Below are 12,650 nucleotides of genomic sequence, written 5' to 3' on the forward strand. Positions count from 1 at the left end.
GGTAAAATATAAGTTAATATTCAACATCAAATTTTTTCTAGCATTCCTCTTTATTATATTCAAAGATGATATTTCTGAATTAGAAAAGTCAATCTCTGACTTCTTGTACTTTCTTCAGTTCAGCCATTATTAACAGAACTCAAAATCTTATTTTTTTTGACACAGAGTCTCACTCTCTTGCCTAGGCTAGAGTACTGTGGCATCAGCTTAGCTCACAGCAACCTCAAACTCCTGGGCTCAAGCGATCCTCCTGCCACAGCCTCCGGGTAGCTGGGACTAAAGGCACATGCCATCATGCCCAGCTAATTTTTTCTATTTTTAGTTGTTTCGCTAATTTCTTTCTATGTATAGTAGAGACGCGGTCTCGCTCTTGCTCATGCTGGTCTCAAACTTCTGAGCTCAAACAGTCCTCCCTCCTCGGCCTCCCAGAGTGCTAGGATTACAGGCATGAGCCATGGCACCCAGCTGTCAGAACTCAAAATCTCTGAGATTCTCAGTTAAATTTTGAGGCCAGTTAAATTTGCAGTTGTCCTGAAACTTTTGCTCAAAATTAATCCTACCTATTTTATTCAGGGTTTTTGCTTATTGCAACTAGTTTTTCTCTGTCCACAGCTATTCTGCATAATGCTATGTAATGTTTTGTTGAATCCTTAACACTTTCATTCCACCTTCCCTACTTGTAGTTTGTGCTTTCTACTGCTTGAGGTTCCTGTGTGGATTTGATTTACCACATTCCAGGACCTCATTGCAAGTGGTTCTGTTCCCCAGTTTTATGATGTTCACAGAAGCAGGTAAGTGACTGCTGGGGTCAGATGTAAGCAGAAAACCAGATCTTGCAGTCATGTAAGACCACTGCCCTATCAACTTCTGACAGGAGCTGGAATGTGGAATTGAATTCCCTACATCAGCATCCATTACAAGAAGGAATGAGAGAATGGTTGAGTTGATTCTTTTCTCTTTTCTTTTCCTAGAAATAGTATGCATTTTTAGTCATTAACTAAAATTTTGGTCTTGCTTATTTTAATATTCCAGAAGTATTTATTCCTCTTTTGAAATAAACAGATAGAGTGCCCCTGATGACACTCACTGAGAGAGTACTTTGCTGTCCTTTCAGGGAAAGTGAATTTTACAAGTTAATTCTGCATGTTTTCCCTACATTTGATTTTCTTCTGTTACCATTAAATGACCATTTTTTTCTCCTTTCTTGGGTGTTATATTTGTACTGGACGTTGTTGAGTTCTGTTTGAACAGTGTTTGTCATGCTAAAAAAGGACATTGGGCTTGAGTCAACTCATCCTGGGTCTAGATTTACATACAGGACTCCAGGGGTTCCTGTTCTCTGGGCTGATGTCTACCCTTTCCAGCCAAATACTGACTTCATTAAATCCCCAGGGTTTTTTCCTAAAGTTGTAAACTGAGAACAGAAATGTGCTTTGAGTGAGAGAGGTCCAGGAAGCAGTACATTTCATTTTCCCTCAGCCTGCCTGGCCTTTAGTGAGTTTGGGAGTGTTGATAGAGTCCTGAGCCGTCTTGGCGGAGAATGAGGGTTAGAAAGAGAGAAGTCCCCAGGCAAGGGGCCAGGTCCCTACTTGCCTAATGAAGGAGAATTCAGCCTTGTCTATCTGGTTGGCAGGGCACACTTAATCGCTGAGATCCAGCATTTCAGCAGTTTGCAGAGGAAAGTGATATGAAGGGACAGCTGCAAGTAACCCACAACCTACATTTGAGGAGATCAAGCACTTACTTCACTTGGAGGAAAGAGAGAAGGAAGGAAGCTGAGGGCTTAGCAGGGTAAGTTTTTCCCTATCAACCTGTCTGCTTGCTTAGTTTATAATTGAGTAAAGTATTTATCACCCCAGGGAGTGTTAATCACTGATTAAGCAGCTGAATATGGTCATAATTGCAGTGTTCTTAATGTATTTCTCCTTTTCTCTTTCTCTTTTTGTGGCCCTTTTGAGAGTCCCCAGTGACCTGTTTCACTGCCCCTTCTTCCTACCTCTCCAAAGACGTTTGTATTTGCTGGTGAATTAGAGAAAATTAGATGGGCCCTCCTGGTCTGGAGATAATGAGAAGATGACTATGGTTTAGGTGAAGCTTGGGACTTTTCGTGCTAAGGAGGAAGATGGAAGACCTAGGTCTGGTAATAGGTTAATATTTTGGTATGTAATTTGGAGATGAAGGATAACAGTTTTTCTATGTCATCAAGTTCATGTCTCCTCTCCTTTTCAGTTCTCAGTGTTGGTGTTCTCTCTCTCAATATACTGGGAATAAATTAGAGCCCAAGTCACTGGGGATGGCTAGAAAAAAGTTAAAGTGATTCCTTTTCTAGGTTGGGTAGACTCTGAACTCTGGAAAGTTCTGAGAGCTTACTGCAATTCTTTCCAACTTCTCCCTTGTGTCTCCTGTTTCCCCCCACCCTTTGTTTCTCTCAGTTTACACTCCTTGAACTTAGAGGAGCCTACAGCTTGTTTAGGAAAGTTAGCACCAGGGAAGCTGTGTCTGAACCTAGGGTACACAAACTCAGACATGAACCTGGTGGTGTACATAGATGCAAATGCAAAGACCTGGCTTCTCATTCCCACCTTTTTACCTTCCTGCCAGAAAGCTAGCTCATTTGAGTGTTGAACCTTGTGTTCTAGAGGAGATGATGATATTAGGGATTTTACCACCACCGCTCCTGCTCCTAAACCGTGTGATCCTTTTGACTTCTAGCCAGTTGAGCCAGTTACCAGATTGCCAAGAGTTAATCTTTCGTTGGAGAAAGACCTCTCCTTGGAAATGCAGATAAGTGAGGCAATACCTTTCTGACCTTAATTGGCTTGCATTGCAGCAAAAGGCTTATGGTTTAACTTCAGGGAAATGTTGTAAATTCTGGGATTTAAGACCCTAGAGTTGTCATAAATCAAAGTGTCTTTGATTTGAGACATACCTGTAAAAGAAAAAAAAAGTCCATTCTTTCAAGGTTAAGAAGGTATTACGTTGCCTGAGGCAGGTAGGTAGAGTAGATGAATGCTTTTTCTAGAATGGCAGTGATTCTGGAAATGCAATGATAATACGTGGTGATTAAAAGTGGAGGGCAGGCCCTGTATGGTAGCTCACGCCTGTAATCCTAGCACTCTGGGAGGCCGAGGTAGGAGGATCACTTGAGGCCAAGGAGTTCAAGACCAGCCTGACCACATCTCTACAAAAAATAGAAAAAATTAGCCGGGCGTGGTGGCATGCATCTGCAGTCCCAGCTACTCAGGAGGTCGAGGCAGGAGCATCAATTGAGCCTAGGAGTTGGAGATTGGAGTGAGCTATGATGATGCCACTGCACTCTAGCCCAGGTAACAGAGGTGTTTTCTGTTTCAAAAACAAAACAAAACAAAAAAGTGGAGGGCAGAATGAAGTCAGTTGTTAGAAATGGGGTCATAAAGTGTGAAGGGCAATTCCATTCACCTTTTAGTAAAGGGATGTGACCCTTAAACCCTAACATAATCTAATATCGTTAGGACCAATTTCTTCTTCATTACAGTAATATAGAGGATATGGTATACAGATGAACTTAGCTACCTCTTTTCTATGGACTCTGAAACCATCCATTCACCCATGGGATGAGGGGAGATAAGAGAGTAGATGGAAACATAAGGGTAAAGAGAAAGAAAGTACAAAGGAAAGTACAAATTCTTTCCTCCATTAACCTGAGGACACAGGTTTGCAAGAGCCATGTTGTGAGAAAGGGGTATGAGCTGGTTGATTCCAGGATTTTTTTGTTTGTTTGTTTGTTTTTGTCACCTACCTACACCTCAGCTGCATGATGATTCTGGAGTTTTTTTCCTAACAGATACGGTCCAGAAGGATCAAATGTCAGACCATTTTTGTAACAAAACATGATCCCTATTTTGAGCTTCAATAGTTACCTCATTCACAGTAAAACTAACCACTGCCAGTGTTTTTATCATCTATCATTTCTCTATTCCTGGAGGCAGTTAACCTGGGGATTAATAAATTTTTGGCCTCTCAATCTCTACAGATACCTTTCTTTCTTTCTTTTTCAATTGAGGTGAAATTCACATAACATAAAATTAATTTACAGTTAGCAATTAAATGGCATTTAGTATATTCACAATATTATGTAACCACAACCTCCAAAACATTTAGTTTAGTTCCAAAACATTTTCATTACCCCAAAGAAAATCCTATAACAGTTAAGCAATTACTCCTCATTTTCCTTTCCACCTAGCCCCTAGCAACTACTGGATCTGCTTTCTGTCTTTGGATTTACCTATTCCATATATTTCAAATAAATGGCATCATACAACATGTAACCTTTTGTGTCTGGCTTCTTTCACTTAGCACAGTTGTTTTGGGGGTTCATTTACATTGTAGCATGTATCAGTATTTTTTTTTTAGAGATAGGATCTCACTCTCTTGCGCAGGCTAGAGTGCAGTAGTATGATTGTAGCTCACTGTAACTCATGGGCTCAAGTGGGCCTCCTGCCTCAGCCTCCTGAGTAGCTTGGACTCCAGGCACGAGCCACCAAACCCAGCTAATTTTTAAAAACTTTTTTTGTAGAGACAGGGTCTTGCTATGTTACCCAGGCTCATCTCAAGCTCCTGGTCTGAAGTAGTCCTCCCACCTTGGTCTCTTAAAGTGCTGGGATTATAGGTGTGAGCTAACATGCCCAGCCTTATTTCTTTTTATGGCTGAATAATATTTATTTATTTAATTCCAATTTGTTTATCATCCATTGGTGGATCTTTGGATTATTTCTACCTTTTGGCTATTGTGAATAGTGCTGCTGTGAATGTTCATGTGTAAACATGTGTTTGAGTACCTATTTTTAGTTATTTGGTATATATACCTAAGAATGAAACTGCTGGTTTGAGGAATTGCCATAGTGTTTTCTATAGTGCCTGTACCATTTTACATTCCCATAAGTGTGCATGAGGGTTCCAATTACTCCACATCCTCATCAGCACTTACTGTTTTCTGGTTTTTTGATAATAGCCCTCCTAGTGGGTGTGAAGTGATATCTCACTGTGGTTTTGGTTTACATTTCCCTCATGACTAATGAGCGTATTTTCTTGTTTGTTGTCCATTTGCATATATTCTTTTTTTTTTTTTTTTTTTTTGAGACAGAGTCTCACTTTGTTGCCCGGGCTAGAGTGAGTGCCGTGGCGTCAGCCTAGCTCACAGCAACCTCAAACTCCTGGGCTTAAGCGATCCTCCTGCCTCAGCCTCCCGAGTAGCTGGGACTACAGGCATGCACCACCGTGCCCGGCTAATTTTTTCTATATATATTTTTTAGTTGTCAAGATAATTTCTTTCTACTTTTAGTAGAGACGGGGTCTCGCTCAGGCTGGTCTCGAACTCCTGACCTCGAGCGATCCACCCGCCTCGGCCTCCCAGAGTGCTAGGATTACAGGCGTGAGCCACCGCGCCCGGCCTCATTTGCATATATTCTTTTAGAAAATTCTATTCAAATATTTTGCCCATTTTTTAGTTGAGTTGTCTGTTTTTTTGTTTTTTGTTTTTTTGTTGTTTTTTTTTGAGACGAAGTCTTGCTCTGTCACCTGGGCTAGAGTGCCATGGTGTCAGCCTAGCTCACAGCAACCTCAAACTCCTGGGCTCAAGCAATCCTCCTGCCTCATCCTCCCGAGTAGCTGGACCTACAGGCATGCGCCACCATGCCCGGCTAATTTTTCTATATATATTTTTAGCTGTCCATATGATTTCTTTCTATTTTTAGTAGAGATGGGGTCTCGCTCTTGCTCAGGCTGGTCTAGAACTCCTGAGCTCAAACAATCTGCCCGCCTTGGCCTCCCAGAGTGCTAGGATTATAGGCGTGAGCCACCGCGCCTGCCTGGAGTTGTCTGTTTTTTTGTTGTTGAATTGTAGGAGTTCTTTATATATTCTCGATACTAACCCCTTATCAGATACGTGATTTGCAAATATTTTCTCCCATTCTGTGGGTTGTCATTTGAGTCTGTTGGTAGTGTCCTTTGATACACAATAGTTTTTAATTTTGATGGGGTCTAATTTATCTATGTTGTTATTGTTGTTACTTGTGCTTTGGTGTTATATCTAAGAAATCATTGCCAAATCCATGTCATGAAGCTTCCCCCTGTTATCTTCTAACATTTTTATAGTTTTAGCCCTTATATTTAGATCTCTAGACTTAACATTGAAACTCAAGTCATTCTGTTTCTTAATTTCCAGAGTGGGCCTATTTACATTTCTGTTCTCATTCTCTTCTCTTTGCTTAGAATTCATTTTTCCCTATCTCCATGTATTCAAAATATTCCCATCTTTCAAGGTCTATTCCAACTGCTACCTATTTCATGAAGTTTTACTATAGCTCACCCTCTGAAGAGAATCTCTTCTGATCTTCCATTAGTGCTTTAGTTTCACTTTTCTTGTAGGATTTATATATAATGATACCTTGTTTTATAGTTTACATCTAATCCCCCATAAGACATTTAGATGAGATATGGTATATTTTTCTTATTTGTTTCTATATAGTATTCTGCAAATTATTTTATCTGTTTATTAGTAAATATATATTGAATAAATGGATGTCTTACTATTTCTCAGTATGGTCCCTTTTGTCTACTCAGCCCTTGTGGAAAGCATGAGAGAAAATGAGACAGGGAAAGAAGATGTCACACAGTCCAAGCTAGGTAGTACAAGGGTGTAGGCTTACTTTTACTTCAAAACTCACCTCTTTAGGAAATTTTCCTTGTAATTTGTCTGTCTGACTTGCTTGGACTACATAACTCTTAGCATTGTGGTACACATTTACTTCATAGTTTATTGCTTGTAAATGTGATGATAGGTCTTTTAAAATGAATATTTTATTTCTCCAACTAGATTAGATTGGTTAATTCTCCAAATAGATGGTAGCTATGGACAGCCTAAACTTCTGTTGCTTTTTCCTCTTTTAAGTCGATTTTGAAAATACACTAAAAATATGTGAATATCTTATAAAAAAGTCAAACATTACAGGTAAGTCTAAAGTCCCCCTTGATCAACCCAGTTCCTGTCCCACTGCCTTCTTACCCTACTCAGAGTTAATCGCTGTTATCACTTTTCTATGAGCCCTCCCAGATCTTTTTCATGCATTTACTTATATATTACTATATTAGTATAGAACTTCGTATGTAACACATATATGTATAAATTATATTCATATATAATTATTTCTCTTCTATTTTTCACAACTGCCTATGGTGACCAATAATCAGTAAATACTAAATCTCACTGATAACCTAGGTCTCAGAGACCAGAAGGAAAAGTGAAAGTCAAGCATATGAAAATATTATGTGTCCAACTTATAAAATTCCATTCCGTATCTGTTTTACATATAGTCTCCAGGTATCACTAGACAGGCCATGGCTCCACGGTCCCGGCGACGAAGGCACAAGAAACTCCCCTCATCTGTGGCTCCTGTGCTTGTGACCCCACCCACAGTTGTTACCCCTGTGCCACAGACCCCCTCAAAACCCAGCCCTAGCATTGATGCACTTGGCTTCTTATCCTTGGAGAATAATGTTCCTGGCCTATCCCAGCTGATCCTTCAAAAGCTGAATATGAAAAGCTATGAAGAATACAAGTGAGTGACCAGCTTTATGGAAGAGGGATATATTGTCTTTGGTAGAAGTGATTTCAGAAGATAGAAAGGGAATATAATTTGGGCAATATGGGATATTTGCAATGAGAGATTTTCACATCTTTTGCCAGTTTTATTACTATAGAAGAAATATAACTGGCTTAAGTGAGAAATGATGTCAGTAGGAGACATAGGAGTAGGTGGTATAGGAGGTAGTGGGGGACATGAGAGATTTTGGAAATATTCTTTTCCTTATTGCCTTTCTTTCTCCCTGCTGTTTCTGCAGGCTGGTGGTAGATGGGGGTATCCCAGTATCAGGATTTGGATTTCGATGCCCTCAAGAAATGTTCCAGAGGATGGAGGACACATTCCGGTTCTGTGCTCACTGTAGAGCACTCCCTAGTGGCCTGTCAGACTCCAAGGTCCTCCGGCACTGCAAAAGGTGACTGACTTGGGGGGGACTAACGGGGAGACATTCAGAAATGACTCTGTACTAAGACCTCATTCCAAAAGGAAAAGTCTGAAAGGTTTCTAAATAACTTAAGGCTCTTTCCTCATTTTGTATCATCCGGACTACAGAGTGATCATAACAGGGTTCTAATCCTGCTTATTTTTGGTGTTATGGGGAAGTGAGACAAGAGACCACAGTACAATCCTCTCTGTCTCCCTTTTCTTGAGTACTCAAAGAGTAAGACCACATCTGCTCTAAGGAGGTTGGGGTTGAACCATACCTGTGATGAGAGGGCGGCTACAAATTCCTGGTGTTTTGTTTTAAAAGAGATACAAAAAGTGAGATGTTCCAGATAGATAGAGACTATGGTGTCACTTTGTCTGGGAGAATAATTATATTTCCAACTATCTCCTGCCTCTTTTGCCAAATGCAGTCCCCAAATTTGTTGTATCAGCTGTCATTCCTTTCCCTACCTTCCTGACCTATTCACTGATCTTTCTTCCTAGGTATAGGAATATCAATCCCTTCCCCAGACACCTCCAATCACCTTTGTATACAACATCTATTCCTGTGACTCATTCTCTCAGGTGCAGAAATGTCTATTACTGTGGTCCAGAGTGCCAGAAGTCGGACTGGCCAGCACACAGGAGGGTTTGTCAAGAGCTTTGTCTTGTGGCTGTGGACCGTCTCATGGAATGGCTTCTGGTCACAGGTGGAGTGGTAGTGTTGGGAAACTTTGCTATAATGGTCATAGTTGGTTGTACTTGAAGGAATATAGGAAAGCATATTGTCATGAAAAAAGAGGAACCTGGGGTAAGGGATGGGGCACTGCTGGTTACTGGTTGGCAAAGTGAACATAGAGGGAATATTGATCATTAGTGAGAAGGAAATTTTGAAGTCAGGAAAGGATTAGGTTACTCCCCCACCCACCCCCATAGATAGAGGCGATACAGGTGTTTTTTGTTACATGGATAAATTGTATAATGCTGAAGTCAGAGTTTTCAGTGTACCCATTATCAGAATAGTGTACATTGTATTCAATAGGCAGATTTTTATCCCTCACCCCCCCCACCCTCCACCCTTTTTAGTTTTCAGTATCTGTTATATCACTTTATGCCCATATACACCCCTTGTTTAGCTTCCACTTATAAGAGAGAACATATGGTATTTGTTTTTCCATTTCTGAGATAATTCACTTAGAATAATGGTCTCCAGTTCCATCCAACTTGCTGCAAAAGACACTTCATTCCTTTTTATGGCTGAGTAGTACCCCATGGTATATATTAATGTATACACTACATTTTCTTTATCCACTCCTCAATTGGTAGGCACTTAGGTTGATTCCGTATCTTTGCAATTGTGAATTGTACTATGATAAACATTTGGATGTAGGTGTCTTTTTTATAAAATGACTTCCTTAGATACACAGTAGTGGGAATGCTGGATCAAATGGTAGGTTTACTTTGAGTTCTTTGAGAAATTTCCATGCTGTTTTCCATAGAGTTTTAGGGGTTTACATTCCCACCAACAATGTATAAGCCTTTCCGTTTCACTGCATCCATGCCAACATCTGTTTTTTGACTTTTTAACAATGGCCATTCTGATGGGTAAGGTGGTATCTCATTGTGGTTTTAATTTGCATTTCCCTGATGATTAAGATTAGGTTACCTCTTATTCCTTCTTCCTTCAGGTGATTTTGTCCTACCCTCAGGACCTTGGCCATGGCCGGCTGAAGTTGTACAAGACTGGGACACCTGGTTTTCTATGAAAGGGTCACAGCTAGATGCTACACTGGATGCTGTGCTAGGTAGTCATGCCATGACCACCCTATGGGCCAGTGTAGGACGGCCAAGGCCAGACCCAGATATCCTGCAGGGATCTTTGAAGCGGCTGTTGACAGATGCCCTGTCAAGGCCCTTGACAATGGGCCTAGGGCTTAGGGCATTGGGGATAGATGTTAGGAAGACTGGGGGAAGCACAGTACATGTGATTGGTGCTTCCCATGTGGAGACATTTCTTGCTCGTCCTGGGGACTATGATGAGCTTGGCTACATGTTTCCTGGACACCTTGGACTCCGTGTGATCATGGTGGGTGTAGATGTGGCTACTGGCTTTTCACAGAGCACCTCAACTTCACCCCTGGAACCTGGCACAATTCAGCTTAGTGGCCACAGGGACCTCTATCATGACTTCTGGGAGGAGCAGGTAGAGACTGGGCAGATAGCCCATCCAGATTTGGCAGTGGCATTCCATCCAGGTAAGAGTCATTGGTTCAGAGGAATACTGTTTGGCTCTCCCTGAGAATTTTCCATCCTGAATCTTGCATCTTTTATCTTTGCAACCCCATTCATTTGGTCTCATTAAACACAATGTGATGACAATCTTGGTTGATAATTTGCCATATTACTACACCTGTGTTCAGAATTTTCTACTGAAGGTTTGGTGCGGTGGCTCATGCCTGTAATCCCAGCACTTTGGGAGGCCAAGGTGGGAGGATCACTTGAGGTCAGGAGTTCAAGATTAGCCTGGGTAACATAGTGAGACCCTGTCTCCACTCTCTACAAAAAATTTAAAACATAAATTAGCCGGGCATGGTGGTGTCCACCTGTAGTCCTAGCTACTCAAGAGGCTGAGGAAGGAGGATCCCTTGAAGCCAAGAATTCCAGGTTGCAGTGAGCTATGATCATGGCACTGTACTGCAGCCCGGACAACAGAGCAGGACCCTGTCTTTAAAAACAAACAAACAAACAAACAAGCAAACAAAAAAAAACAAAAGAATTGAAAACACTGGGGTGGATGATGATGAGTATTGGGGATGAGCAAGGTGAGGGGTGGTGTGGACACAATCAAAGAAATATCTTGCTCTTACAGTCTACTTCAGTCTTTCCCCTCCCTATTCCTATTTCCATTTTTGTACCATAGGTTTCCATTCCTCCCCAGACTTGATGGAAGCTTGGCTGCCCACCCTGCTGCTACTTCGTGACTACAAGATCCCTACATTGATTACTGTTTACAGGTTTTGACCTCTTCATATATTTAATACTCCCGTGACTCACTCACACCTGTCTTTATAAAGAAAGATGAGCTCATTTTACTCTCCCCTTGCTCATCTACCTTATGGTAAGGATATTCTTCCTTCTCACATGTGGCTTTTTCATTCCCTTGGAACAAAGTCCTGTGCTAGTTAATTGGATATTTGGTGAGACATTTGGGAGGAAGGGATATCTCTTGCCTAGTGTAGCCTTGGGTAATTTGGGGGATTGTTGAGTATAGAGATGTCAGGCTCTTGAGCAATTTCTCCCTTATCTCTTATAATCATTAGAGCAATTTCTCTTATCTCTCTTCCACAGCCATCAGGAATTGGCATCCTCTTTGCAGATTCTGGTGGAACTGGATACACACATCACTGCCTATGGGGCTAATCCTTTCATGTCCCTCAAACCTGAACAGGTCTATTCCAACCCCAACAAGCAGCCAGTATACTGCAGTGCCTACTATATCATGTTTCTTGGAAGGTCCTGCCAGCTGGATAAGAGGCAATTGGAAAAGAAAGTAGATGGTGGGGTTTAAATAGATCTTGACTGGATGTCTGGAAAATGAAGAGTTTGTGATGAAATTACCGTTATTGCCAGGTTGTTGCCAGCTTTGAAACCCACTATATTCTAAACCTCATTCACTATCTGGGTAAAGATTCTCAGCTGAATGAGAGTTCCTGTATTACATGACTCATTTCTAAGAGTTTAGCCACAGTAGTTTCTAGAGATAGGATTCTAGATTTAGTGGTTGGCAAGAAGCCCTAATGTTGGTCTTTCCAGAGTGTAGAGTTCCTACTGGTTTCCTTTGTGAGGAAATTACACCTTTTGACTGGGACCAGATAGCACTGAGGAGAAGAATGAGAACCACCTTGTTCCATCTGAAAAAGACTTTCTTCTCATCGAGCAATTTGGGCTAAAAAATGGAGGGGTGTTGATGACTTGAAGTGGTACAAGAATGGACAAGTCAGGGAAGTCAGAGGCATGGAGGAGGTTGTAAGGTTTGGCACACTGTCCTATTTCATGGCTTTTCTTGAGAGAAATGTCTCATTTTCCTATTTTTTCTTGGAGACTTCTGACCCTAGAGGAGCCCTGGTGTTATATTCTCGATATCTCAGGGTATATCAGACTTTACCTGAATATACTTGAGCTATTTGTTATCCCCTGTTCTATATCACAATAAACTTGGTTTGGGGCTTCTTAAACCACTTGTTTTATCTTATTTCCTATTCATTGGCAAGTATTACTCATCTTCACACAAAACCTCAAGATTTGAAGTTTCTTACCAAATGAGTGATTAGCATCAGCTCTCTGTTTGGTCCTGCCACTCTACCACACACTTGTCTCATATCATTCTTCTCTTACGACACTCTCAGGATTAGAACATTCTCTAGGTTTCCATTCCTAGTCTTGCCATGACCTTCACCCACACATACCTCATCACCCCAGTGCACACATATATATACTTTTATTGCCCACTGTAATAGGGGTAATTTTAGAATTTCATTTATTCATTCAAAACAGTTAGTACCTGCCATGTGAAAGGCACTATATTGTGGCTTTGAGGTGATTGAA

The 12,650-nt window shown here is 41.1% G+C and overlaps 1 protein-coding gene across 1 annotated transcript; it reads left to right on the forward strand.

Moving 5' to 3' along the window:
• The first annotated feature begins 396 nt into the window (after positions 1–396).
• On the forward strand, positions 397–12,280 carry MSS51 (MSS51 mitochondrial translational activator). Its single transcript, XM_045569006.1, has 7 exons — positions 397–1,791; positions 7,351–7,595; positions 7,879–8,034; positions 8,631–8,755; positions 9,734–10,300; positions 10,966–11,059; positions 11,394–12,280. Exons 2-7 carry the CDS (start codon positions 7,375–7,377, stop codon positions 11,611–11,613), a joined length of 1,383 nt encoding a protein of 460 aa, XP_045424962.1. The 5' UTR covers positions 397–1,791; positions 7,351–7,374; the 3' UTR covers positions 11,614–12,280.
• Positions 12,281–12,650: the final 370 nt, after the last annotated feature.

This window comes from Lemur catta, chromosome 14, assembly GCF_020740605.2.
Source record: "Lemur catta isolate mLemCat1 chromosome 14, mLemCat1.pri, whole genome shotgun sequence".
NCBI lineage: Eukaryota > Metazoa > Chordata > Mammalia > Primates > Lemuridae > Lemur > Lemur catta.